This window comes from Talaromyces atroroseus (assembly GCF_001907595.1).
Source record: "Talaromyces atroroseus strain IBT 11181 chromosome Unknown scaffold_0, whole genome shotgun sequence".
NCBI classification, from domain to species: domain Eukaryota; kingdom Fungi; phylum Ascomycota; class Eurotiomycetes; order Eurotiales; family Trichocomaceae; genus Talaromyces; species Talaromyces atroroseus.
In genome coordinates, this window is record NW_017971432.1 from 37,505 (window position 1) to 64,909 (window position 27,405).

The 27,405-nt window shown below is 48.0% G+C and overlaps 12 protein-coding genes across 12 annotated transcripts; 6 read left to right on the plus strand and 6 right to left on the minus strand.

Annotated features, from left to right (window-relative positions):
- Positions 1–1,026: 1,026 nt before the first annotated feature.
- UA08_00013 (hypothetical protein) lies at positions 1,027–2,830 on the plus strand (the record flags this gene model as incomplete). Its single annotated transcript, XM_020259913.1, has 4 exons — positions 1,027–1,161; positions 1,265–1,687; positions 1,764–1,851; positions 1,908–2,830. 4 exons carry the CDS (start codon positions 1,027–1,029, stop codon positions 2,828–2,830), a joined length of 1,569 nt encoding a protein of 522 aa, XP_020123837.1.
- Positions 2,831–3,244: 414 nt separating this feature from the next.
- Positions 3,245–5,468, minus strand: UA08_00014 (hypothetical protein; the record flags this gene model as incomplete). Its single annotated transcript, XM_020259924.1, has 3 exons — positions 3,245–3,376; positions 3,429–4,657; positions 4,709–5,468. The coding sequence occupies 3 exons, from the start codon at positions 5,466–5,468 to the stop codon at positions 3,245–3,247; spliced, it is 2,121 nt and encodes a 706-aa protein (XP_020123834.1).
- A 363-nt stretch (positions 5,469–5,831) lies between these two features.
- On the plus strand, positions 5,832–6,855 carry UA08_00015 (Pre-rRNA-processing protein pno1; the record flags this gene model as incomplete). Its single annotated transcript, XM_020259935.1, has 5 exons — positions 5,832–5,910; positions 5,971–6,271; positions 6,330–6,514; positions 6,575–6,726; positions 6,799–6,855. The coding sequence occupies 5 exons, from the start codon at positions 5,832–5,834 to the stop codon at positions 6,853–6,855; spliced, it is 774 nt and encodes a 257-aa protein (XP_020123835.1).
- Positions 6,856–7,051: 196 nt separating this feature from the next.
- On the minus strand, positions 7,052–7,876 carry UA08_00016 (Proteasome subunit beta type-6; the record flags this gene model as incomplete). The annotated part of the gene is made up of 2 exons (XM_020259946.1): positions 7,052–7,739; positions 7,803–7,876. The coding sequence occupies 2 exons, from the start codon at positions 7,874–7,876 to the stop codon at positions 7,052–7,054; spliced, it is 762 nt and encodes a 253-aa protein (XP_020123832.1).
- A 578-nt stretch (positions 7,877–8,454) lies between these two features.
- On the plus strand, positions 8,455–9,246 carry UA08_00017 (hypothetical protein; the record flags this gene model as incomplete). Its single annotated transcript, XM_020259957.1, has 3 exons — positions 8,455–8,529; positions 8,587–8,638; positions 8,693–9,246. The coding sequence occupies 3 exons, from the start codon at positions 8,455–8,457 to the stop codon at positions 9,244–9,246; spliced, it is 681 nt and encodes a 226-aa protein (XP_020123833.1).
- A 417-nt stretch (positions 9,247–9,663) lies between these two features.
- On the plus strand, positions 9,664–10,566 carry UA08_00018 (hypothetical protein; the record flags this gene model as incomplete). The annotated part of the gene is made up of 3 exons (XM_020259968.1): positions 9,664–9,693; positions 9,758–9,905; positions 9,962–10,566. The coding sequence occupies 3 exons, from the start codon at positions 9,664–9,666 to the stop codon at positions 10,564–10,566; spliced, it is 783 nt and encodes a 260-aa protein (XP_020123830.1).
- Positions 10,567–10,884: 318 nt separating this feature from the next.
- On the minus strand, positions 10,885–11,899 carry UA08_00019 (hypothetical protein; the record flags this gene model as incomplete). Its single annotated transcript, XM_020259979.1, has 3 exons — positions 10,885–11,017; positions 11,079–11,800; positions 11,885–11,899. 3 exons carry the CDS (start codon positions 11,897–11,899, stop codon positions 10,885–10,887), a joined length of 870 nt encoding a protein of 289 aa, XP_020123831.1.
- A 1,028-nt stretch (positions 11,900–12,927) lies between these two features.
- Positions 12,928–13,602, plus strand: UA08_00020 (hypothetical protein; the record flags this gene model as incomplete). The annotated part of the gene is made up of 1 exon (XM_020259991.1): positions 12,928–13,602. One exon carries the CDS (start codon positions 12,928–12,930, stop codon positions 13,600–13,602), a length of 675 nt encoding a protein of 224 aa, XP_020124459.1.
- A 478-nt stretch (positions 13,603–14,080) lies between these two features.
- Positions 14,081–15,745, minus strand: UA08_00021 (hypothetical protein; the record flags this gene model as incomplete). Its single annotated transcript, XM_020260002.1, has 1 exon — positions 14,081–15,745. One exon carries the CDS (start codon positions 15,743–15,745, stop codon positions 14,081–14,083), a length of 1,665 nt encoding a protein of 554 aa, XP_020124458.1.
- Positions 15,746–18,286: 2,541 nt separating this feature from the next.
- Positions 18,287–18,930, minus strand: UA08_00022 (hypothetical protein; the record flags this gene model as incomplete). Its single annotated transcript, XM_020260013.1, has 3 exons — positions 18,287–18,535; positions 18,594–18,807; positions 18,860–18,930. 3 exons carry the CDS (start codon positions 18,928–18,930, stop codon positions 18,287–18,289), a joined length of 534 nt encoding a protein of 177 aa, XP_020124457.1.
- A 443-nt stretch (positions 18,931–19,373) lies between these two features.
- UA08_00023 (hypothetical protein) lies at positions 19,374–22,298 on the plus strand (the record flags this gene model as incomplete). The annotated part of the gene is made up of 7 exons (XM_020260024.1): positions 19,374–19,596; positions 19,664–20,250; positions 20,313–20,550; positions 20,687–20,701; positions 20,760–20,769; positions 21,003–21,303; positions 21,369–22,298. 7 exons carry the CDS (start codon positions 19,374–19,376, stop codon positions 22,296–22,298), a joined length of 2,304 nt encoding a protein of 767 aa, XP_020124456.1.
- A 431-nt stretch (positions 22,299–22,729) lies between these two features.
- UA08_00024 (hypothetical protein) lies at positions 22,730–26,364 on the minus strand (the record flags this gene model as incomplete). Its single annotated transcript, XM_020260035.1, has 2 exons — positions 22,730–23,879; positions 23,939–26,364. The coding sequence occupies 2 exons, from the start codon at positions 26,362–26,364 to the stop codon at positions 22,730–22,732; spliced, it is 3,576 nt and encodes a 1,191-aa protein (XP_020124455.1).
- Positions 26,365–27,405: the final 1,041 nt, after the last annotated feature.

Sequence of the window (27,405 nt, forward strand, 5' to 3'; positions counted from 1 at the left end):
TCTATTCGCTTTGAAAAGCTTGCTTGGGACTGGCGATAAGCAAGTATCCCAAGGAGAAGAGGGGCGGGCTCGATTCTAGGTACTAGGACAAATATGTTGTGTTGAATTAAGCCGCCTTGGATTGATCAAAAGCGAGCGTTTAGACGAAGGAGGTGACAAATCGGTCGCTCGAGGAACTGCTATGTAGGTGTATCAGAGAGGAGGGGGGCTCGCAGTAGAGTCTCGAAGAAAAGAGGGATTTCGCGCGCATCCGAGCGCAAGGTGTAAAAGCTCGTGCTTCAGACTGTTTCTTCCTGAACCAGCTGATTGTTAGGAACTCGGGAACAGCTTCTCTTCTTGAGGCAAGCGACAGGAGAACTGCCAAATTCAGGGGAGGGGCGTCTATCGTTCGTTGTATGGGCGGCTGAAGGATGGAATCAATCCATAACCAGCGTGAAAGACACAGTGCGACAAAGGACGGGCAAGCTCAGGCTCTCTCGACGCTGGCTGGGCCATGCAGAAAGGAGGCTTGCAGGGGAGATTGGTAGTTAGTTAGTTAGTCGGGGGAGTGTTGTTCCAAGAAAGCTGGCGGTGGTCCTTCAGACGAGCAAGCATGGGACGACAGGCGCGGCCGCCAGCCCTGAACCGGCATAGTCTGAATTAGGCAAATTGCCTGCGCGGGTTTTTATATTAGCACGGAGATTGGCTTGTTGCAGAGTAGTCAATTATTGGCGAGACAGTCAACATTTTAGATTTGAGTCTGGAGCCTAATCAGATGGCATATACAGCGTACATATGGCACTCTGTACAGTGCTCTCTCTATATACAAAGGAGTGTGTCGAGAGTTGTCCCGCTGGCATCGCCTGATCAACACAACCCTAACCCTGCCATTAGCCCTGGAACAAAGACGAGGGATTAGTGGTGGTGCCTAATATGCATCGAGATACAATAAATGCTCCGATATGCATGTAGATGCCTAGGTAACACAAGGCAACGTCACTACGACCACAGAAAGATATATCTGGACATTCCAAACCAGCAGCAATCATGGCCTCCTTAGAAAGCGAGATAGTCAGTGAGACAGGTCGCCAATCCCAAGAAAACCATGATGTTCACGTTGTCTCAAACGTGGGAGAGGGTAAAAATAGTGCCATGCTTTCTACAGATCTTGAGGTCAATGCCGTATGCTAGTCTGCTGTTCAAATACTCTTTCGCGGCTAATATGAAGCAAAAATAAAGGAACGAAATATGGAGCCAGATATAAACAGGGAAACACTACGTCCAGAACTACTTCCAATCACCAACCTTGACGAGGACGTTGTTGGCTGGGAGAGTCAAAGTGAACCCCGAAATGCCCTGGAATTTCTCGCCATGGTCTAAGTGGATGTGGGTTGGACTTCTGTCTGCCATCACGCTGCTGACTCCCTTCGCATCCTCGATCCTTTCCCCTGCAATTGACAGCTTGGACAAAGAGTTTGGAAACGACAGTGCCATGGTCGGATCCTTCACTGTGAGCATATATTTACTTGGATATGTCGTCGGCCCCGTTTTCATAGCCCCGTTCTCCGAGATATACGGACGCAAGCCGGTCTTGACTGTCGCCAATGCATTTTTCTGCCTGTGGCAGATAGGATGTGCATTGGCTCCTAATATTCAGACTCTTATCGTCTGTCGGTTTTTCGGCGGTGTCGGCGGTGTTGCCTGCTTAGTAGGTCTAGCTCCTTTATTCACTTGAGCCTGAGTCATCTAGGCCCTATATAATATACCATCTAACTCTACCCAAGACTCTTGGAGGCAGTATCATCGGTGATCTCTTCCGTCCAGATCAACGTGGTTTTGCCATAGGAATGTGGAATATCGGGCCATTGGTTGGTAAGTCTTCATGTCCATTCGAGATATATATACGTTGCTCACACCAAACTAACAAGGCCCTACCATCGGCCCTCTCCTTGGCGGGTTCTTGGCCGAGTCTATAGGTTGGCGTTATGATTTTTGGATAGTGCTGGCAGCGTCCTCTGCGGTGACAGTGCTTATTGCGATATCCACCTGGGAGACAAGCCATAAAGTCCTGATCCATCGGAAGACGTCTCGCCTTCAGAAAGAGCTTGGCCAGAATAGGAGGCTAAAGAGCTGCTATGACGGCAACGGCTCGCTCAATCAGAGCACAACCCAGGCTATCATCGCTGGCTTGATTCGGCCTGTCAAAATGCTGGTCTTTTCCCCGGTTGTCTTCTTCCTTTCCCTCTACATTGCCTTTATGTTCGGTGTCGTTTACTTGCTTTACACGACCATTCCTAACGTCTTTGAGAAATCGTATGGTCTGAGCACTAGTGAGACAGGACTGGTATATATTGCGCTTGGCTTGGGCAATGTCTTAGGCTGGCTCGTGGTGACCTTCTTCTCAGACAAGATGGTTATCAGACTTGCACAGACCAACCACGGCATCTTTGAACCGGAGATGCGTCTCACAATAAGTATCTACTTCGGCATATTCCTTCCTGTGACTTTATTTTGGTATGGCTGGAGCTCGTTCTACCGTGTCAATTTAGCATCTACCATTATATCTCTCATCCCCTATGGATTTGAAATCATGGGGCTCTTTCTGCCTATTACCACATACCTTGTCGACAGTCACCCCATCTATGCGGCCTTGGCGCTTGCTGCCAATGTCATTCTGCGAAGTCTTGTGGGAGCTTTGCTACCTCTGGCAGGGCCACCCATGTATGCGGCTCTGGGATTGGGTTGGGGAAACTCCCTGTTGGGGTTTATTTGCGTTGTGATGATTCCGTTGCCTGCCATATTTTATAAGTTTGGAGGTCGGTTGAGAAAGGCACAGCGCTTCCGGATGTGAATAACCTTCGCAAATGAGGAAAGAAACATGAACATGGAAAGAGACATTATATCTATGAGAAGACTTGCTGCATTAATAGTAGTTGTGGTATGAAAGAAGAGATGTCGTAGATCTCATACACAACTAACCAGAGTTGCTCAAGTGTCGTGACGAGCTATATTTACATGAAATATGTCTCCTCTGCACAAGTCACGAGAGAAAACCCCTTGCTCCTGCAAAGAGCCCATATTAAAATGTCGGATATACCAGGGCAGTTCTCCATAAGTTCCCTCTTGTCTGAAGAGATATATCACTTTGCCGAATATTGTGCCGATAAATGCATTCGCACCCAATTGTAGAACGCCCGGTAAGAAATTCCATATCAGAACGCCTGCAATGATTTTAAAAAACATATTTTATAATACAGAAGGGAATTCAAACAATATTCCCAGCCATTCCCAGGAAGATGGCCTGCGCTGCCAGTTGCAACGACCATAAGCCGACTTTCTTGAAACGTCGCATGCGTGCCTGTTCGTCCATCACATCCGTGGCGAACGCATCATATGTCTTTGTATATGGTCAGCTTTGAAACGGATTTTGTGAAAGATCAAGTACATACCGCAGCAGAAAGATCGTCCATCAAGCCACTGTCAAAGACAGTCCAGCTTCCGTCAAAATCGCTGAGTCTCTTTACAAGTCGACAATGTATAGGAATAAATGTGTGTCGGGAGTTAATATATGCTACTATCGGTCGGATAAGAGCATTGTTGATGTACGAGAGATCTTTGGTGAACAACGGAACGACTGCTCGCACATTTGTCAGATGGATACGCAAATCAGTAATGAAAAATCGGGTATCGTTTTCATCTGCGACAGAGGGGACATCCGGCGTGGTAGTCTCTTGTAAATAATCATCTTCTTGAAGAGAATGTTTGTGCGAAGTCACAGTGGCTTCAAATCGGTCATAAAAGTCAGAGACAAATTTTGCCAGGCTTTCCGTGTCATCTGCGGGCAACATTATATCGGCGACGATATCAACGTCGCCTTCATGTATCCAGGAAAACGGGCCCTCAACCCCACGGTTCAAGTGATCAATGCTAAGACCATCTATTCGAATTCTGCTCTGCTTTTTCCAAAGGCTTTCCTTGGCATCTTCTCCTCTATCGGTCAACTGGGCCCCAGTGAAATTATGGGTCTGGCGAGGATGAATTGTGAATAGCGAGTTGTCGAAGGAGCCTGACATCATATTTGCGGATAGAAAGTCATAGAAAAGCCATTGTTTTCTAAGTTGAGGGAGATCGCACGAAAAAATGCTGACGGCAAAAGGTCTAAAATTATTCGGTTGGTAGACTGTGACAAGAAGGTCCTCCATTTTGAATGAGTCGATCTCGAAATCTCCCGGACTGTGTTCGTGGCGGTATGATTTCGGATCGGAATAGTCGCCCGTCCACTCGACATGGGTACGATCAATAACACCCCTAACTCCTTTCACTTCCACATCCCGGAGGAGGCCCTTGCCGTTGAACCATTTGGTGAAAGATAGTGTCACATTGATCGTGTCAATGGAAACGTCAAACTGTGTATAATTCGTGTCTTCTTCGTAGCTCGTGTCGTTCAAATCGGATTGTTTCGTGCCGTGCAAAGCTGCGGCAGCAGCAGCCGCTGCAGCGGCAGTTTTTGAGGAGCCCTTGCTCACATGTCCATCACCATGGCCTGGCCTGCGAGAAACAAAAACATTCTTGAAAGTAATGACGCCGTCTCGCCATTTCGGTACAATAGCAGACTCGAAAACAACCTGCACCCCAGAGGATGATGTAAGGTAATTTCCAACCCAACGAGCCAGGGTTTCTATATATGGTTAATGACTTCAATGAAACAACGATCGATCAGGTATCCTACCTTGGGCAAAAACAGTATTTATTGCAAGAATAAGAAGAGAAAAAAAAGTTGTTGTCCCCAGGATGACCCAGAGGAGATGACCCAAAAGAACCCACGAGAAAAGTGCACTTATCTCGTCAAAATTGAACGGGCGAACGCTTCTTATAGAAAACCACTTGAACCTAATCCGTAATCTCGACCAGAAACCGGTTGCCGCAGCTAATAATTCTTCCTTTGTTGGTCGATGAAATTGATGGTGGAACTGATGGAAATTAGGCAAGCGTTCACGAATCTGTCGGCTGAGCAATGGATGCTCCTCGTTATCCACTTTGAATTGTTGTTGCTTGGGGTCTTTTTCGTTGCTTAAGTCGTTGCTAGACTTTTCAGCCAATGCATCTTGTTTTGTATGCAATGCACGTTTCCAAAGATGTCGCGAAGCACTGGTTAGTACCCCTTGCCTGCAATGATGATGTATTTCTCGTGTACATGTCGTCTTCTTGCCGCCGCTGGAAACTGCGCGAGTTGCTCCGTTCTCGACTGCGGAATTTGAAGATAGCCCTAGCAGTAGCAAACTACCGGAAGCAACCTTCTTGTTGACCTTCGATTGATGTCCGAATTGAGAGCTGTGAAAGTTTTCCGATTGAAACGGGATTTGCGGTATGAACACTCGTCTGAACCGGATTGCAAGGCCTATATTGGCGCTTGGTCGAATATCGTGAAAAAGAAGCGGACCTGCCGATTGTCTGAAGACATTCAGCTTCTGTCCAATTTTGTGAGACATTGTCCCCGTTACATTCTGAACACAGCTCGTCTTGAGGGAGACATCAGAGCAACAAGGAAGAGAATACGGGAGGCACGATCTATTAGAATGCTCAAGGCGAAGGAAAAAACGCCTCTTGCGAGTCGGAACAAGCTAGCAATGAAATCATCTTCGGCGCTAAGCTATGAGTGGCTGCGTGTTTGCCGTGTTTGCACCCAACTTTTTTTTCCCACCCCACACAGTTTGGTGACAACGAAATCTCGTGTCAAGAAAGCTCTTTTGCATAGAAGACGTGCAAATTGCTGTCACTGATTTCGCTGCCTAATCTAGAGAGCACGGAATCTATTAAAAACTAGCGAATATTTTCCGAAAAGTGCGCCCACCATGCCCGCACCAACGGCGCTTGTGAACAAGAGCAATTGGGAGGACCTGTCTATTCCCAATAATCTGATCGAGAAGCAAAGTGGGTGCTTGTTTGAGTCAACTGTCTGATGTATATTTACTGATGGTTTAATTCATGCAGATGACGACGAAATCCTGATTGACCCAGCTCAGAATGTCCCGGATCATACGGTAGACTCCGTCCAAGAAGATAACACCGAAGACGCCATGCATATCGATGAAGAAGGTCGCCCCGTATTTACACCTGCGAAGGATGCGCCTGCTGCCTACCGTGTTGAAGAGAGGAAAGTGCCTATACCTCCTCATCGGATGACGCCTTTGAAGGCACATTGGCCGAAAATATACCCTCCACTTGTTGAACACTTGAAGCTCCAAGTACGGATGAATATCAAAAATCGCGCGGTCGAACTAAGGAACAGCAGGTATTATCTCCCGCTCACACACGAAATAACTTATTGCTGACATTTTTATCTTTTTTAGGCTAACCACTGACCCCTCAGCGCTTCAAAGAGGAGCGGACTTCGTTAAAGCCTTTGCATTGGCCTTTGATGTGGACGACGCCATCGCTCTGCTTCGTTTAGATGACTTATATATTAACTCCTTTGAAATCAAAGACGTGAAGAGTTTAACCGGTGATCATTTGAGCCGGGCAATTGGTCGAATAGGTACTGTATACATACGATGATGCTCGAAATTGGGATATACAGCTAACCTTTTTTCGACAGCCGGTCATAACGGAAAAACAAAATTTGCTATTGAAAATGCTACAAGAACTCGAGTAGTATTGGCTGGGCAGAAAGTCCACATTCTGGGTACTTTCAAAAACGCAAAGATGGCTCAAGAAGCAATAGTTAGTTTGATTCTTGGTAGCCCTCCGGTAAGTGCCTTATTTCTTTCTTTCTTATATTGCTTCCCTGGAGCTTTGCATTTGTGCTAAATGCTGGAATAGGGCAAGGTGTATGGAAATTTGCGTACGATTGCATCTCGAATGAAGGAGAGGTTTTAGAAATTTTACTCTCATGGTCGACATTCATCTGGCGTACGGTTCTGGCGTTTGGGGTTACAATAAATATCACTTGTGTATATTGGGATGAGTTCATGATTACCACGAGAATTCCATAACCGGTCTATAAGGCTATGATTTAAAATTGTTGTTAAGTACAGCATGCACTAAATTAGAGACATCAATCAGCCCTCCAACCTTAATCTTTCTTCAATGGTGTGTAGATCTCTTCAATCCCATCTTTGGTAACAATCATCATCTGTAAGCCATCACCAACTTCAATGTGTCTCTCTACTGCGCTGGTAAATGCATCCCGCACAAGTTGTTCCACGGTGTCTCGGGGCAATGGCGCGGGAGCACGTTTCTCCAAAGCATGGCCCTCTCCACTTCCAGGAATATATTGATTCTTGAAGTTGACTTGGTTGTCGAGGAACGGCATGATGAGGCTGGATGCAGCTCCTGCAGCCCGACACTGTTCCCTCTCATAAGAACCCACTGGATCGTAGCTGTATAGAGCTCCGCGGCCATCCTCATCCAAGCCAGCCAGAATTGCATGAGCATAGTATGGGAAGAATCGTTTCGAGTATAGAATGGTTGACAGGCGCTGTGCACATGCCTTGACGGAAATCTGTTTGCCGTGTTGGTATCGGTACACCTTGACGATGCTGTCGAGCCGTTCCTTCAGCGCCCGCCCGTCCGCAGCAAATCCAACCACTGATAGAACAATATGAGCACCTTCTCCAGTTTCATCGTCGCCTCCTATTTTGAAAACCTTGGGGGAGTATCTGGTATTGATGTTGTATCCAGAGGTGGAACGTGTATCGCCGGCCAAAATAGCGAAGTCAGATCCAGCGATGCCTAGGGTCGAACCGCCATTATCGGTGTATCTATATAAAGCAAAAAAAGCCAGTCAGAGATGTCACGAATAGCCAAACAGCATGGGAACGAACGGATTGAATCTATGTTCTCTGAACTCGTGTCCAGCTTCGACCGGTGCAGTGAAATGAGGTAGAAGAGATGCCATTGCAAGAAAAATAAGAAGTAAAGATTCCTATTCAGCCGCAACCACTCAGAAATCAAAGGTTTGATAAGCGGGACGTTTGAAAAAGGCTTCTGTATGATGGAGATGAGTTTGTAAAGGTGCTGGCAGGCAAGCTCCGGGGTTTGCTGTGACGCGGAGCTGTCGCTGCCTGTGAAGGATTATGTAAGGATGCAGGAGCTGTTCAGCCAATCAAACCGCAGAGCCAGGAATCCGAAGTTTCAAGACCTCCAGACAGCAGGAAACATCAGCTCTTGATACTTAGCACATATTCATTGTGATTTTTGAATTCCTCTCAAACATCCGTCGTTTCAAAATTTCTGACGCCATAGTCCCTGCAGATCACTTAACGTGTTAGATCGCAAACAGGTGATAAGTTATCCGCTGCACGACCTATTGCTTGGAATTACTATTCCTGCTGTGCCTCAAGCCCTAGGGTCAGTTATCAGGCATTGAGAAATCCTGGATCTACACACATATCTTGGTATTCATTGTGCTGTCCCACGCTTGCAGTGCCAAACTTTATATAACCAAGCATTCCGACGCCAGCTTGGAAAGACGCAATGCTAGGACTTGGAGGCTATGGCAGTAGCAGTGAGGATGAGGCCGAGGATCCTAAAGTGAGAACTTCCTCCAAGGTGGGTGTGCATGAACAAGCTCCCTTGGTTATAGGTTTTTTACTAACTGCACGGAAGAAGTTATCTCAAAATAAAAGCACAATAGCTAAGGACAATGGCATCTTAGAGAGTATGTACAGACATCCGTCATTGGAACCCTAGACTAGACTGATGATACATCCAGAGGAAGCCACCGCGAAGCTGAAAGATGAATCAAAGATAGAACCTGGCCCCATTAATGGACCAATTCTAGGGCCCTCACAGCCCGCAGAGATAGCAACACCTTCCACAGCTCAACTAGAACCAGGCCAATCTTCTCCATACTCTGCGTCTCGAGCTCTGATTCAAGATTGGACACTGCCTCCTGTTCCTAACCTTGAAATACCTCCATCGCCACCTGGGTCTCCAAACCCTGTTGCGAGCGGCAAAACAACACAATTCCTCTCGCTGAAGAAACAAGGAGTGCATTTTAATGAAAAATTATCGTCGTCCTCTTCGCTCAGAAACCCGAGTCTCTTCGTCAAACTTCGGGAGCACACGGGCATTGGCAACGAGAGTCAATATTCCACAACTCTTCCACATGATATATGGGATCATACTGCTTTACCCGCATGGGCATATAAAGAGGAGCTCTACAGAACGCAGCAATCTATACGTGCCAAGATCGAGGAAGCAAAGCAGTCCAACAAGAATAGGCCGGCAGTTGAATTCGTTCCTTCTTCCGGTCGTCACGACTAGGGTTACGCTGATTTGCACATAAACTGAGTGAACAAATGCTGGAATATGATCTTGTCCTCTCTATGGGCGATTTGCAGGATTACGTAAATGTAATGCTACTCAATGAAGCTCAAATATTTGATAAGCTCTAAACATGATTTCATAAATAATACTAGTAATAATAGTCTAGCATTTATCCCAAAATATATTCGTATACTGATATAGGCAGATTGTAGAGGCGGCACCAGCCACAAGTTCAACTGTGGCTTTGCAGACATCGATTGGCTGGACCCACTGCCTCCGTCAGCTTCCTGCCTAGACAGTGAGCTCTCTGGAAGCTCCCCGTCAAGACCATCCCAGCAATCCTCCACGACAGCGTTGATTAATCGCCGCCTTTTTATCACCAGAATTCAGCTTACATACTCTACCCCTTCAGAGATGGATCATTTCCCCGGAACCTGGGGTCGTGTGAGTTGCAACGCTTCTCTTTCTCGCGTGTGGAGAGATCCCCGTTATGCTAACGCTGCAACAGCCCAGAGACGACATCTACGGATCTTATGACCACTCGTACTTGCAGTCGACCGGACCTAAAAACCATACACAGTCCCCAGCAGTGACGGGAACATCAGTCATTGCCCTGAAGTTTAATGGAGGTGTTGCGATGGCCACAGACAATCTAGGTACACACTTTCCAGAAACAATGGTAATTCAGATGAACTAACGGCGTCTTCATCAGCGTCTTATGGATCCCTCGCTCGATTTACTGATGTCAACCGTATCCGCGTTTTCGACCAGTCGGCTCTTGTTGGCTTTGGCGGTGATGTGTCAGACATGCAGCACATCGACCGTTTACTGGGCGCTATCCAGATACGAGAGAACTACTCGGCCACTGGTAGCACACTTAATGCTAAGAACCTACACACCTACCTATCTAAAGTTTTCTACAAACGCCGGTCCGAGATGAACCCATTGTGGAATCACGTGCTAGTCGCAGGCTTCGATGGCGATGGCAACCCGTTCCTTAGTTCTGCCGACCTGCTGGGAACTACCTTCTCCGCGCCTCACCTTGCGACCGGATTCGGTGCTCATTTAGCCATCCCGATTCTTCGTCGTCTATTTCCGGAAGAAACGCCGATCGAGAATATCTCAAAGGAGCAGGCCATCTCGGCTCTGAAGGATTGCATGAAGGTGTTGTTTTACAGAGATGCACGGAGCATGGATCAATACACGCTTGCAGTCATCACACACGATGGGGTAGAGATCAAGGATAAAGAGAAGCTGGAGTCTCAAAGCTGGGCTTTCGCCGAAACTATCCGTGGATATGGCACACAAGTGAACTAAGATCAAGAATGTATATGGGACAATTGTGGCCAGGATCTATCTTTCAATAGAATAACATTATGATGTTTACTATCGTTTTCACGTAGCCATGCGTCGCCTACTTTAACTTGGCGTGAAGCTAAGATGATCTTGAGGGTAAGAAAATGATGAGGCAAAAATGCTGAACACAATGACTATCTGAAGACTTCAGGAAGAGGAGAATCCGAGAAATACGCCCTCATGGTGCTCAACCTTATATAGAAGCCCATTCGGTTCTACCCTGAAAATTCTCAACGAGAAATATTTCATCTGAAATGCCGGCTTTACATCTACACAAAATCAGAGTTTCGCAGTTGGCTTGTTGAAGACTACACGATTAGAGCATGTCCCAACATTCTCAAGAGACACCTCTACGTGATCGCCATCTTTCAACCAGAGCTGAGGTTTTCTCCCCATGCCTACACCCTGAGGTCTGTAGACAATCATCAGTCTCATCTTCGTAGCCAGCCCTGGTTCTTGAACAGATAACTTACGTGCCAGTCAAGAGTATATCACCTGGTAGAAGGGTTGTTCCTTGAGAGAGGAATGCAATGGTTTGAGCGACACCAAAGATCATGTCTTTGGTGTTTGATGACTGGACGGTCTTCCCGTTGAGCTTGGTGGTTATGTTGAGAGTATTCGGGTCACGGATTAGTTTCGAGGACACAATACCAGGTCCGAAGGGCGCCCATCCATCAAATCCTTTTCCTAATCCCCATTGACCGCCGCCTCTCTTTAGCTGCCAATCGCGATGAGACACATCGTTACCAACAGCATAACCCAAGACGTAGTCCAAGGCTTGCGACTCCGGGACATCTCGAGCCTCTTTTCCAATGACCACAACAAGCTCACATTCGTAATCCAAGCCTTCGCCTTCCTGGGCAATAGCCGGCACTGGAATATCGTCAAAGGGACCGGTAATTGAAGTGACAGGCTTGTAGAAGAGCACTGGATAACGAGGAATGGGGAGATCGGACTCTATCGCATGTTGCTCGTAATTCAAACCCAGGCATCGCACGGTCTTGATGTCGTGGCGAGCCAATGGCGCTAAGAGAGTTTTGATCTCAGCAACTTGATCGGTGACTCGATGTTGTCCGAATATGTCTCCCTTTATGACCTTGGCTTTTGTGACTTGAGTGAGATCACTCTGCCCAGCTGGCAGAATGGCGTCGCCATAGTATACAAGGCCATCCTTGGCGAGGAATCGGACCAGACGCTACCGTGTATATTTTCAAGTCAGTCAGTATACGCCATTTGAATGTTGTGCAACATCATCCCGGAGAAGAGGGTGACCACCTACCGAGAATGTAGACATTTTCAAACCAGAAGTTTAGTGTACCACTCAATGAAGTGAGGTGAACGTCCAAGAGTCTCGCTATATACGGATGTATTGCAATGGTGGAATCCGTGAATGGCGTTGCGCACGCTTAAGTCACGGCAACTCGGCCGAAAAGCGCTTCTCCGGCTGACTGGCCAGCTCCAACGCGCCTTCCGCTGCTCAACTCCGCATCTCCAGTCAAAAGTTCACCCAACGAGCCCGCTAACTGTCAGGCAAAGGTTGACTGACGACTAAGCGTTGAATACAGAAAAGCTCATTGGAAGAAAGGCTTCAGGCATAGATTACCCCGGAATTACCCAGCCCAGGATGCGACGGTTGTCAGGTCTACAGCGCGAAGTCCTCTCTCTCTACCGGCAGTGCCTGAGAGAGGTTCGAAAAAAGCCGGAGGTATGGCTACATCTTGGATATTCTTTTGGCAATTGGAATTTTCTCTTTATTGATGACTACTTATTCGACAGAACTCAAGACACAAGTTTAGAGCTTATGCACAGTATGTTCTCTCTTTTCGCACTGTTCGATCGCATTCCGGCTGACATGGAGTAGCGCCGAATTCCGTAAGCAGCTTGAGGTGAACAAGAAGGACTTTGCCACCATCGAACACCTGCTGCGCAAAGGACACCGCCAACTCGAGATGTATTCGTCGCCTGGTATCAGGGACATCAACTGGTGAACACTCGAATCTTCTTGGGGCTTCGAGTGCATTACTAAGAAGTCACGTGTGGCGACCTGAGGCGATGGGATGAGCTAAGCTAGTGTGGGTCTCTCCCGCGTTTAGCCTGTTTGTTCCACCACATGCTGGAAGCATCCGGATGGATGTATGGACGATGCATTGAATGCTATAAAAACTCGTCTTTTGCATTCTCCATCATGCTTCCAGTTTTCATTCATCATCACACTTATCAACACATCACTATTAGCGATACACATTACTTGTCATCTCACCTTGAAACAAGACACCATAACTTGTGAAGAGTACTATCACTTCTACCACAACACCAAACAACATGCCTTTCTACACTACAACTCTGTCTCCTGGCGATTTCCTGCCACTCTTCCAGCTGATGGATGACTACTGCGACAGTCGCCAGCCCACAAAATCCAACGGATCCAGTCGAGCCAAATCTGCCCCAACTCCCCCTCAAATCTCCTTCACGCCTAAGTTTGACGTGCGAGAGGCAAATGACAGCTACATCTTGAACGGAGAGCTTCCTGGTGCTCAGCAGGAGAGCATTGAAATTGAATTCACCGACCCCGAAACCATGGTCGTAAAGGGGCAAGTGTCCCGCAATTACGATGTTGCCACTTCCCCAGAGTCCACCACCACCACCAACGACGACTCCATGTCTGTACGGAGTCTCGATGACGATGTCGATGATGCTTCAAGCACCAAGTCGAACTACCACTCGCCCACTGTTGAAGATGAAAATGAGACTGGCGACAATACTACAACCCGTTCCACAAACAATGTAGTCCCCAAGCCTGCCATGAAACCTCAGCCAGCGGCAGCAACGTTTAAATATTGGGCCTCGGAGCGTCAGATCGGCAATTTCCAGAGGACTTTCACCTTCCCAAATCGCATCAACCAGGACGGTGTCAAGGCGACATTGAGAGATGGTATCTTGTCAATTACGGTGCCAAAGGAAACGATCAAGCTGGCCAAGAGGATACGCGTTGAGTAAACGCGAATATTCTTCCCCGACTCAACATTTCTTTTAATGAGTGCATTGTTGGAAGGAGTTTCATCGGTTCACGTTCATTTCGATCATTTCCTGGGCGCCGTCGATTAATGTCATTAATGTCATGTCTCTTGATTGTATCATTCGAATCAGCATTTTGCATTTTGTGTATCATATTTGTTTGCCCCTTTTCATCATGTAACGAGAAAGTCATAATGGATATTGAATTCTTAAAACAAAAAGCAAGGCCAAATAATTGCATTTGAATTGACTTCGTAGATAAGTGAAAAGAAAAGGACTCTCGACACAAAATCCACCTGCCCAAGAACTCCAATTTTCCTAGATCCCCAACCAGATGAAAGACCGCCAGATTCTTGCGCCGAAAACAACCCAAAAAAAAAGGCGCAAGTAAGGAATGGTATATTTGACTCCAGCAATGTATATAAATGAGAGATATTTTCCAAACAAGAAACACACGGCGTTAGGATCGGTAATGAGACGCTGTTGTCTTGGCCAATTTTGAGGGAGAATGGCTGATACTTCGTGATCGAGTCCGTCCTCGAGGTGCATCACAATCTTCTCCGTATGCCAAAGGTCCACTGCCTGTTTCAGACGTCACAGCCTGGTCTACATAATCAGGCTTGGAACGCGGCACTGGGAAACGATCTGATTGGTCGTTATACACTGACTCGCTATCATCTGTCCCGATGTAAGAGTCCTCTAAATCGCTCTCCCTGTCCTCAATGCCGACAACCCCGGGCACTGATGGGACACTCAAGTGCCCAAGGTGGGCGTAATAACGCGACCGCTCAGCATTAGGATCTCCAGCCCTGTGTGCTTCGGGATATCCAAGATTGCAGTTCTCTCGATCTATTGAAGACTTGTTGATTGTGAAATATGATTCATCTTCAGGGTTATTTTGGTTGTAAAAACCCTCTTTATCCATGGGACTTCCCCCTCCAGATTGTGCAGGACTGCCATCCATTGGGGAACCCATAGGCGGAGAGCTTGACTGTCTAGATGAATCGTCAGAACGAAGTGAGCTGAGTGAACTGTACCCACTATCAACATTTGTGATAGATTGCGTCTTTTCTATCCTTGTAAAGTCAATGACTTCTGAGGCAATGCCCTCACATGCCTCCAAGGGCTGCCTGTTTCTTGAGGAGTTGTGATTCTCGTTATATAAATTATTATCGAAGACATCGATGGCTTCATCGTCATAGTCCATACTCGACGTGAACACGGTAGGGGTTTCCTTGTCATAGACGGGTTTGACGGGCTCTTGAGCCAGAGTAGATGTTGTGAGAAGGCGAACACGATCACTGCATGCTGGAGATACCGAGCCATTGACGATTCTCAAGGTGCCTTTTTTGAAGCCACTGAGATGAGAGTAGTCTAGTGCGACAGGAGAAGTGGCTCGTCTATTAGAAGAATAGACAGGCATATATTCCCCTTGTTCTTCGGTTTCACATGGTGAGAGCTGTGAAGCAGAGGTTACATCATGATGCTCCTTCTCGTCTTCCTGCTGGATTGATGGAAGTTGGGTCCGATACAAGCCCCAGGAGGGAGTTCGCGTTGCAATACCCGGTCTGCGGAATGATTGGCGACGACCCAGTGGAACACATGAATCTTCGACCGGCGACCGGTCTTCTGCTGTTAAATTTTCGATGGATGAACGCTGGTCATGATTGCCAATGTCCGATGGTCCAAAGTGAATAACTGGCTCCCTACGAGTATCTCGAAGAGTTAGTTTTCCGGGTTGCTCCGACCTCCGAGTATGCGATGAGCGTCTTGAAAGCCGCCTGGAGATATAGGAGCTTGACCGTGACAACGAGCCGTCATTCTTCATCAGAACAAAGTCATCGAGACTTGACCACCGTTTGCTTCCCTGGGTCAACAGTGGTGGTTCAGACAATGATGGGAAAGACCGCACTCTGTTACGGTCTGTCGAGTCTGGAGTGACCTTGGGCAGGAGGTCGCCAGTCCATGGGCTCTTCCAGAACATTGACTCATCGAGCAGAGGACTTGGGTCGCAGTTAGCTGTTTTAGTGGCCTTTCCGACCTTTGGCTGTGAAATTTGTGGCTTAGACAATCGCCTCGGATTTTGAGGTTCATGCCGCACTTCCTTTGATAATGCGTGACCCATGGGGAGAAGATAATAATAGTATCTCTGCTCCTTAAGCGCAGTTAGAAAACAGAGTTTTAGAAATTTTTCTGTTGACAAGCGCTTCACCTTAATAACGTCTTTTGTCCCAGGGTCTTCATGCAATGACTTTGCTCGAATGTCACATGTCCCAAAGAACGAGGGAATCCAGCAAGGCCCTCAAAAACCAAGATAAGAGAGATCGCGGGCTTTGTTTCTTTCGGCCTGTCAAAGGGTCGGTCTCACAAGGTCCAGGGAGCGTTTGTTTCCGAGGGCACGAATTTATCAATGTAGGCAGTGAACAATTTAATGGCCCGATAGGATTCTACAATCCCGAGGACTAAATGTCGCTGCTTCGAAACGAAGATACGGGAGGCCTAAGTATAGGACAGTATGAATTCAGGTAGTATGACAATCTGGCGGCACAAATTCTTATGGGCTCAAGCCCGTGTTGATATTGATTGAAGATTGGACGACGATCGTGGTGCATGAAAACAAGGACGAATGCGTAATGGTACCTGGTGCCGTAATTACTACACCCGGCCGCTGATAGTCAATTAATTGCCTAATCTGGCCAATCCAATGCCGCAAACTGCGACTGCGCCAGCCCCAGCATTGCATCGTGCAATAAAACAGGATATCAGAACGGGGTTGCTGTGGCTGTCTCCGCGCGCTTGGGATTGTTGCCAAAACAAGGCTGGATTCGAAAACGGAGCATGGCCGTGGGTCAATTGGCAGATACGACTTATCAACACCGGATAAGGAGCGCCTATTCCGAACTTGCCTGTGGTTTTGCGGGGACCGACAATGCCACACCATCCACTCAGAGAGGCACACTGTTCCTGGCGCTGGCCCTAATGTCCGCCGCTGATGTAGAGCTGCTTTGAAAGCCAGACTATTTATGTCATGCTTCAACTGCCCTAGTGAGGACATGCAAGCGACTGAGGCTAGACTGGCACATAGACTTTCTCACATGCATCACGAGGTAGGGTGAGCGTAAAATGTGCATGCAGTATTCTGGATGCATATTAGCAGCGTGAGGCGCAACGAGCTGCAGACACTCTCGCGGTCGGTGTAGAATTGCGAATCTGATAGCCCTCGTCCGCAAGCGGTCGGCTCGTTCACTCTTTACATTACCCGCTTCTCATCGGGAACGTGGAAGGCGAATATCTCCTGGTAAAAGCCATTGTTTGTTCAAGGCACCTGCCTGATCGAGGTCTGTCCAAACGAAAACATCGAGTGTTGCTTATGAACGCAGGTAAATAAATAATACAAACGCACGACGAGAACTGGTGGAATGGATGTATCTCATTGAAGGAAGGCCCCACCCGGTCAGTGCCTGCCTTCCTGCCTGCCCGCCAAGGCGGCTCCTTCCTCTGTGGTGACTTCATGTCTGAAGCACCAAAGATTCTACACATTCTCCCAGGACCCTTCTCTTCAAAGAGTTTCAGTCCTGATCCAAATCATGGTCTGACGACAAGAACGAATCAATGCCAGTATCATAACTTGAAGCGACCTGCATGGCAAGTGGCGGCATGTCGACGTTCCCGTTCATGACGGCGGATGGCTTTGACCGTGCCTGTCGAGCATTTTTGCGACGAGTTGATGCAGCTGGGGGCGCCCGCAGCCTCGGCTGGTTGGGAGTCGGGTATATGGCATCTGAGGTCGGTGTGAGAGGGCATGAGAATAGTGCCATGCTTTCCCCTTAGGACACGCACAATTGCTCCACTCTAGGCACAGCTGGCACGGCAGTTGTCGTGGCAAAGATGCACAGACTCGAACTAATGGGAGACATCTTTTCACAGCCCGATGCCCCGGTCTTGAGAATATCAAAACATACAAATTCGGCTCGAGACTCTTCTACAGAGACTCGAGAAGTCACAGAGAGCCATGAGCAGTCACAAGAAGATTTGATCGAAGATGACGATTATGTAAGACTTGTGACGAATCTCACTGTAGCTACTACTAGTTCTAATTTGAAGCCTACGTGCTAGGAAACCCTTGTTCGATATGGTACCAATGAACAAAGACCAGGCGTTGATTATGATATTACATTCTCGACATCATATCGCGTGCCTGTCATGTATTTTCAGCTAAAAGGGGCCCCTCAGGTAGGCCCTGCAGCATTAGATGACATATACAACCACCTTGTCCCCCACCAACACCAGCGGTCATTGAGAAGTAGCGGAGTCGTGGGCGGCATTAGTTTTGGAGTACGTCATGACGCCCTGTCGCGAAGTTGTCTCTGTGAACGATTTTGAACTCATCAAGAACAGTACCATCCCCAGTCTGGCATACCAGCTTACTTTGTTCACCCCTGTAACACCGCCACGGCCATGAAAGCCATCGTTGACGATGAAAATATCGAGCCGGAAAACTATCTTCTCATATGGCTCGGCCTGATTGGTAGCTGTATCAATCTAAACCTTCCTAGCCGGCTGTTCATGGGATCACCGTTTGAAGCGACCTGATTTTAGTCGCGCCTTGTTTTTGTTGCGAAGGAAAGAACTAGATCCTGTTGCCATTTCGTTGAACATGATCTCCTTAGTCTTCATCCGATGATGCTTCCATTGAGACATCACTCTCATCCTCATCCATAGGTGCCTCGCCCTCGTCGCTCTCTTCCTCGCGAGGACGCTTAATACCGACCGTTGTAGAGGGTGGAGCGCCAAAAATAGATTTTTGTAAGTCGGTTGACAATCCTGCGGGTGCATTTGCTGCGGCGCTTGTTGCCATGTAGGTGCCGCGAAGCTTCGCAATGACATCGGAGCTCCCTTTGGCATATGCAATTACCTAAGACAGGTTATATCAGTAACCGTATTTTCACTTAATGAGGGCGGGGACGCCTTACCAACTCTTTCCCGAAGAAATCAAATCCCTGAAGAGCACGCAGAGCTTGAGTACTAGCTTGGATGTCCCGAAAGACTATGTGTGCCTGTCCTCGCATCTTGACCGTTTTCATGACCACAACGTCCAGAATAGGACCATATGTTGCAAAGAGGGTGTATAGCGCCATCCTGATGTCTGGTTTTTGAATCTTGTCCGGTAGATTTTTTATGTACAACCTGTAATAGCGGATTAGGTTCCACCGTCATGAACGAGAACAGACATACTTACGTCTGGTTGGGCGCACCAATGTTTTTAGTGCTTGTCTGGCCATTTCGAGTAGCTGTCACTTTGGTAGCCATGATGGACAATTGTGTGGTCTGGTTGAATTCCGAGGAGAGAGAATAATCGATCAAAATCTATGCTGGAGAAATGAGTTAGTTACGAGACGTTCCCGCAAGAAATTGAAATTAGCGCGTTCAAGCTCCAGTAAATCACGTGACTTACTTAACGTTGAACGCTGAACGCCAATGCCTTTGGTTCGGAGATATGTGATCATAAATTCACTCGATATATAAGCAAAAGTAAGCTAGAAATTGAATTTTTCTATTATGTTTATCTCTCCAGGGTGGTAGCTTAGGCAAGAAGATCACGTGCGATCGGATGGTGGTCCAGGCGGAGCACCCTCGTCATCAGTGTCCTTCCAAGTCAACCAAGAGCGCCCCTCATCAAGTATTCCAGACGAAACAATCAACATCCCGGCAGTAGAGAGTCACTCCTGTCGTGTCAACTCCTCAAGATCGAAATGGCTTCTCCTGAGGTCCACCATCTTTTCCATTCCCCCATTGCAGACCATTCCTTCTCTCAAGACAAGGGTACTCTGGCTGTTGCTCGAGAGAGCAATGTGGAGCTCTATCAGTTGTCAGGCAACAAGTTTGCTCTGAAAGATGAATTGAGAGGCCACGAGAAAACTGTTACCGGTGTCGATATAGCCCCAAACAGTGGTCGCATCGTTACTTGTTCTCAAGGTAAACATCGACAACGAAACCAGCTTGCCGCCGCTCCGAAACTAACGAACACATGCTATCTATTTAGACCGCAATGCCTATGTCTGGGAGCGTACAGCCAGTGGTTGGAAGCCTACGCTCGTGCTTCTCCGAATCAACCGTGCTGCCACATTTGTACGATGGTCCCCTTCCGAGCAAAAATTCGCTGTCGGTTCCGGAGCCCGAGTGATTGCCGTGTGCTACTTCGAAGAAGAGAACGACTGGTGGATCTCAAAGCACCTCAAGAAGCCAATCCGCAGTACTATTACCACCCTCGCATGGCACCCAAACTCGGTCCTTTTGGCCGCTGGATCTTCTGATTCTCACGCAAGAGTACTGTCGAGTTACATCAAGGGCGTTGATGAGAGGCCAGAGCCCTCGGCTTGGGGTGAACGTCTCCCGTTCAATACCGTCTGTGGCGAGTTCTTGAACGACTCTGCTGGTTGGGTGCATGGTATTGCTTTTTCACCGAGCGGAAATGCTTTGGCATTTGCGTCCCACGACAGCAGCGTAACTGTCGTATACCCTAGTGCTCCTGACCAGCCGCCAAGGGCAATGCTAAATATTAGTACTCGCCTACTACCATTTACCAGCCTTATCTGGAGTGGTGAAGATCAAATCATCGCTGCAGGTCATGTGAGTAGACCTTTGATTTCCTGCGGCTCGCGAATATCCAGCTAATATCAAATTCCCTGTAGGACTGTGAAGTATATCGACTTCGCGGTGATGAGAATGGCTGGCAATTAGTCGGATCTTTGGAAAGCAAGCGTAGCCCATCTGGGGGCGTCCGGGAGGAGTCTGCCTTGAATATGTTCCGTCAAATGGATCTTCATGGCCAGACTCGAAGCAACACCCAACTTGACACAGTCCACCAGAACGCCATCAACACCCTTCGTGTCTATGAAGAACACGGTGGTGTCGTAAAGAAGTTTACTAGTAAGTTTTCTATTGGGTGTTCCCTAATGTTGCATAGGCTGACGTCTCTGCAGCGAGTGGTGTGGACGGTAGAGTTGTCGTGTGGACCATTTAGACACACTATCCTTTCTAATTTACACTTGAAAACGTTCAATAGGAACGGTACAGTACAGTAAGAAATATATAGCCACGAAATCATAGGCCTATGCTACAAGTTCACGTGACTGTAGATCAATCGGGGTTAGTGACTAGTCCACGTAACAGCCCGCTAGTACAAATACAGCAACCAACTACCCCAGACTGGGGCATGTCTTGTGACAAACCTCACATCTCGCCTCTCTTCTGCAGATGAGCCACACAGACCTTCAAAGGAGAGAGAACTCTAGTCCTTCCACTCTAATTTGGTAGCGATATGTGAGACTAACCCCTCTCTCATCTTGCGCCCTCTATACGCAGCTCTACACGTTACCTAGAGATGCATTCATATCGAAGACTATGGAGAGCATCAAGTATTCACTACTCAGTCTGCTGCGATGTCTCGCAATACTTTCATTTGCAACTACCCCATCGATCAAGGCCGACGTGATCCTCAACGATACTTTGTCACAGCAGCGATACACAACGAATAGGTCGGTATCTGCGACCTTGTTTGCCGAGCTCGAGGAATCAGCACGACTAGCGGATATCGCTTATTGTGTTGGTACTACTGGGATTTATAGCCCGTTCGGATGTCTGAGTCATTGCGAGGAGTTTAACGGGTTTGAATTGATTACGGTGAGCAATATGCTCAAACCTCAGAGACCTTCAAGCTGATTGCTTATTTTTTGTTCGCTTTCTAGACCTGGAACACAGGGCCATTGCTATCCGACTCGTGTGGTTATATCGCTCTATCGCACCCGCCTTTCGCGAAACGAATCATCCTTGCCTTTCGTGGAACCCACTCGTTAACGAACACCATCGTCGATCTATCAGCCGTTCCGCAGACCTACGTGCCATACCCCGCGGACGGCGATGATGATAATGCCTTTGAAGGCATCTTAGAAGCGAGAAAGTGCCACAACTGTGCAGTCCATGCTGGATTTTGGACGTCGTGGAAAAATTCCCGGGACACGGTGCTTTCTGCAGTTACTCAAGCTCGGGAGCAATACCCAGACTATGAAGTGACTCTCATTGGACACTCTCTCGGCGGTGCGGTAGCAGCTCTGGCGGGCCTGGAGATGTATGCTCGAGGATTTGATCCGCTAGTTACGACATTCGGAGAACCGAAAATAGGGAATGACAAAATGGCCGAGTTTATCGATGCGATATTCAGTCTCTCTTCTCCACTAGAGGGGCCCCAAACTGATGGTAATGATGGTGGTGGTATGTTGATGCGGTATCGACGCGTGACGCATGTTAATGATCCTGTTCCACTTTTACCTCTGGCGGAATGGGGATATGCACCGCATGCGGGTGAAATATATATTTCCAAGCTTGATCTACCCCCTTCAATTGCTGATCTCGAACTTTGCACTGGCAGTGCCGACAGCCATTGTATCGCCGGGGCTGAGGGCGATGGTAACGAAAAAGCCAAGATGATCTCTTCTCTTGCTTCGATTCCGCAGCAGCAGTTGCAGCTTGAGGAGCTTGAAATGGAGGAGTTGAAAGCACAATGGTCCTTTCTACCAGCTAGGTATCGTATTTGGGAACTATTCCTTGCTCATAGAGACTATTTCTGGCGGATCGGTCTTTGCGTTCCGGGAGGGGATCCAGGTTGGTGGAGATGGTAGGGGCAAATGTAAGCTATCACAGCTAAACCATTGATTGAGAATGAATTAAGTGCAGATTGAACAAGCGTATGGTATGTAGATGAATCGAAGTAACTAGCCGTTTATATTGCCTAGGTATCGTAAAGCATGTTCGAATACTCGATTATTGAACTAATGTTATTTACCAAAACAAAATATATTCATGTATCAGCAAAGCTTTGACAGGGGGCAAAAAGAAAGCTGGAGGTATTGCATCTAAGCCGAGTCACCAATGGTCGACACGTCACGACGGGGCATCGACAAGGGCTTGAAAACACCAGCATCTAGACTTGACAAAAGAGAAATACACGCAAAAACGGTCAGACGGTAACAAATATTATGCAAGAAAGGATAGACAGGAAAGTAGAAAAGGCTCGAAGCTAATATTTAGGTAAAAAAAAAAAAGGAGAAAACTATTGACCATAAGCCAAGCTCGGAATAATCACAGGCCCATACTTGACTACACTTCCAAAAGCACCTTCACCTTGAACCATAAAATCGGCAGCAAGACTGAGTTTTCCACCACCACGTTGTATATCGATTTGACCGAATGCTCCTGCAACAACTTCCGGGTCATAGGCGACAATGGCGACGTAGTTACGCCGTCCCATCAGGCGACGGTGTTCCCGGGGCGTGCCTGTGACATCAGTTTGGAAAAGCTCAAGCATATCCTCCTTGGTATCAGTTGGTTGTGATGGGGTGGAACGCTGCCCATTGGCAGGGATATATAACGGTTTATTGCTATGAAGTAGTTTCAGGATATATGATGATGGCGGGGTGTTGACCACGGGCGATGCGATGAGTTGATACATGGTCTTGTGGTCCGATGGATGACTCGGGTCATGTACTAGACCTGCTCCACAGAGATTGACTGCTCCAGACAAAAAGGTGATGCGAATGGACTTTTGTTTCGCGATACCCTGCAGCGTGCGAATCAGATATGTGCGCTCAAGATCCTTGGAGTCATGCGTCCATTGGTCTCGGAACTCGTCGACAATGTCAATCTCGCCGAATGGGTTGAGCACACTGCCCATCAATCCATTCTTGCCGACTGCTCGTTTGACTGCATCAAATCCAGAGCCCACCGCATCTTTGGCTCCCACAACGCCCGCTACCGAACTGGTCACCTTGCCCAAGAGGTTATATGCACCGGTAACGGCTTTCTTACCAGTAGCCACGGCGTTCGCTATCTGTTCGGTTGATTCAAGACGTGGGTATATCAGGGGAACTGCAAGCAACCAGATACAATGTTGTACGCTTGGAGGTAACAAGACGACTTTGGGGAACAAGCCTTGGTATGTCGGGCCTGCCATAACTTGATGGGGATTCCGCTCTGACCGACAGTCAGGGCCGACGACAGCAACTGCTGGTCCCAAATATTTCACGAAATGCCAGCCCGTTCCAGTTATCGTGAACAGATCATGATCTGAATTCATATTGCGAAGGAGCTCTATGGTTGTGTGATGTTGGAATAGCAGATACATCTCAATACCGATACGGCCGATGTTCTTAAACACGTTTGAGAATTGCATATGTGGTGGATAAGATCCGAACCCGTCAAAGCTTCCAAGATATACCAAGTCAGCAAAGCAAAGAGGAAAGGAGAGAACAAGTCGACTTACATATCCTGGTCGTCTAACTGGAGAATATGCGGTATTTGCGCAAAAGCCTCTCGTAGATAAGGCTGATCAAAATGACTTGTATAGTAATGGAAATACGCATGCGAGACTTCTTCCTCATGTGCAGTAGTCCAGGGCGTATTCTTCCGTTGTTCTTTGCCATGTATCGCCAGCCACTGCCTGAGAAGAGGAATCTCTTTCCAAATACGATCTGCAGATATTTGACCACCAAGGCCGAGTTGGCAATGAAACCCGCCAACTTCGGCATATTTCTGCATGATATCTTTCCACATAAAGCCGACACCACCCAGGCGAGCCCGTTCATTAGCATTGACATTCAAAGAAAAGTCATTGCCAGAGGTGGCAATAAACCTCCAGTTCGTTTCGTATCGTCCAGCGACAAGAAACTCGTAGCGCGTACAGCCCAGATGAGAGGTGATGGCATACGTCCACTTTGCAGGGCCAGATTCTTCCATCTGCAAATCAATATCATACTTGTAAAACACCCAGCGCTGGTGTTGAGATATATTGACCGCCTTTAGTTGTCTGGGATTGGGTGACAAATCAATGCTCTGATGAATATGGATTGTTGGAGGCTGTGGAGCGTCGGTGACAAGCAAGATAGACCCTAACCAGATCCCCCTTTCTAGATCCATATTACAGTACCGCAAATACGGTCCAAAGTAGACTCCATTCGTAGGCGCAACTTTGTACAGCTCGACACCACTAGTAGGGGGAGGTCCAGTAATGGCAGTTCCAACACTACTAAGACCCATGACACTACCCTCATACATAGGGGTCATGGGGACCCCTGGGGATGCGAGTGGTTTGCCCCCGAAAGTAGAATATGCCGGAGATGTAAGCGGATGGGCACTGTAAACACTGTTAACAGGCGATAGGGGCGTCTCATTTAAGTTGAGAGGCGTTGGCCCCTTTGGAAATTCCCATTGCGTAGACTGTGTAGGGAGGTGAATGTAGTAATACTGCCCGGAGTTTGGGTCCAAGTGAGCAATCCAGCCCTCTGGCAAAGGTGGAGGGGAAGCCGGGGGGAATTGTGACGTAGCTGGAGAAGTAACAGACTGGGCACTTTGCTCAGTTATTACTCCGGCCGGATAGCCTTGTTGGGGCGACAAGATTTGCTGTTGCTGTTGTTGAACAGGTGTTTGTGTTTGTGGTATGTGTTGTTGTGGTTGTTGTCTCGGATCGTTAGCGAATGCCGGATGGCTCTGTACTGAAGGTGCTGGTGAATTGATTGGAGCAATTCCAGTCACGGCTCCCGCCGCTGAGCCAGCAACGGATGGTGCAGCGGATGAGGCTGGATATCCTTGGGAGGGAGGAGAAGCAGCTGCCGGTCGCCCCTTTTCATTGGGGTACGATTGAGAAGAGTTTGCTCCAGGGACAGTTGAATATGCCGGCGGCGGAGAAGAACTAAGATTCATCCGCTGGAGATCTTGCTCCAAAGCATTGGGAGGGATCGCCTGCCTCTCGACACTGTTGGGCAGAGGAGTTTGTTGAGGTACAGCTGGAGTAGATGCAGGCGAAATATACTGCTGGGCACCAATTTCGCTGGAACCCTGGTAGACGGTGGGAGGCCCATGTGGTTGGCTACCGGGTTGTTCGGTGGGAGTCCAGGGTCGTTGTACTTCAGCTTGACCAGCGTACTGATTCGCTCGCTGCTGGGCAGCCGCATTTCGAGCCTGCAAGCCAGCTAGAGTAGATGTACCTGCAATTCCTGCAGCTGCAAAGCGGGCCTCGATGTCAGCTCCTGGCCGTTGACCGGGGCCCACGATTGGAGTTTCCGGAGGCGGTGGTGATCCTCTCTGTGCGCGCGTTGTCGAGTTGGATGCAGTAGAGCTAATCCGATTAATGGAAGCCGGGTTAGATGCTTTCAAGCGAGCTTGGGCTGCGGAGGCGGCGGTTGGGGGTGGGAAAAAGGGTTGATTAGATTGTGCATTGTTGCTGTTGGCTTCACTTGCCACAGGACGAGGTTGTCCCGGGGGAGGGAACTTTTGGAAAAGTTCGTCTTTATCTGGAGTATCTGGTCCTGGAGACTCCGGTAGAGGCTTCGGAGGCGCATTGCCGCGTCTCTCGGCGAGAGAGGGCTTTGGTTCTCGTCCTTCACGAGGCCGCAGAGCAGCGGGGTAGTCTGCGGACGATGTGCTTTGCGCTGGACTTGTAATGCGACTATTTGGTTCGGGGTAGGGTGTTTGACTGGATGGCGATTGGGATTTTGGTGGTCGTGGGCGGTCATCGGGGTAAGGGAGAGCAGTAGCAGTAGCTGACGGCGGGGTAGGCGTTGATGTCGACGGGGGCTTGTATATTCTGAGAGGCTCCACGATTGGGGATTCATCGCCATCTCGACGACTGGCCGGAGGATTGTTCAGGAACATTTCCTCGCCCGGCCTGCCATAATTATTTGTAGGACTCATGGCGCACGAAGATAGCGAGCGATGAGGGGAAGTAATAGAAGTTGCAGTAATGCCGTGAAAGTCTATGCCGCGTTTTTTTTTTTTTTAGTTTGGCTACAACGACAAGCATGCAGGCATGTGTGAAATATCCTAAAACCACACAGTGTCTCTGCAGATGAGGTTCCATTTCAACTGAAGCGAGAAAGTGCACCCAAAACGTACCTGCTTAGTGAGGAGGGGGCGGGCAGGATCCACCCCGTACTATACAACGTAGTGAGTTCAACCGATCTACAAATAAGCGTCCCAAACCGATGATTTGCACTCGTAGATGGTTTCTGGATATTGATCGCAAGAAATCAAGGATTCGAGGATGAGGTCAAGAAGGAAAAAGAAACGAAATGAACACAGTTTGAGCAGCCGACTACTGCCAAATCGCAAGTACTAGCTGGTTAAGTCAGGCGCCAGCGAGGGAACGCGATTCTTTGCGCTAATTGGCCGGACTATAGCTTGCTTGGCTGCAGGTGGGGAAGCAGGAGATCCTTTTTTCGTACTGTGATTGGCTGATGTTGAAGGGATCACAAAATTCCCGGTGGCTAATTCCCAAGGTTGGCAGGCATCGATCAGTACTCCTTTATTATCACGAGTATCCATTCAGCAGAAAGACTGGGAAATTGTCGATTAATTAGTCATTACAGATTCTAGACATTGGCACCTTATTTGAGCATGCGAGTTTGAAAGAGCGATTCCGGTCTTCAAAGGATATAGATACAATATAAGTGTATGTGTGTATGCACTATAATCACATTGCTCCTCCAATCGAATGATGCTAGGGTGGGGCCCCGCTTTGCCGCACCGGGCCGAGACCCGCTACCAAAGTATCTATTAATAGACGTCTTCATCGTACATACTGTCGTCTTCACTGCTCCATTCGCAGGCGTTGAACCGCAATTACGAGGTGGAAACTCTGATTTTCTGGGAATTTTTCTGGGAATTTTTTTTCAATGTTTACCACTTCAACTACTATACCGGACTAGTGCAAGTTCCTAGAAGTTCTTTGAAGGG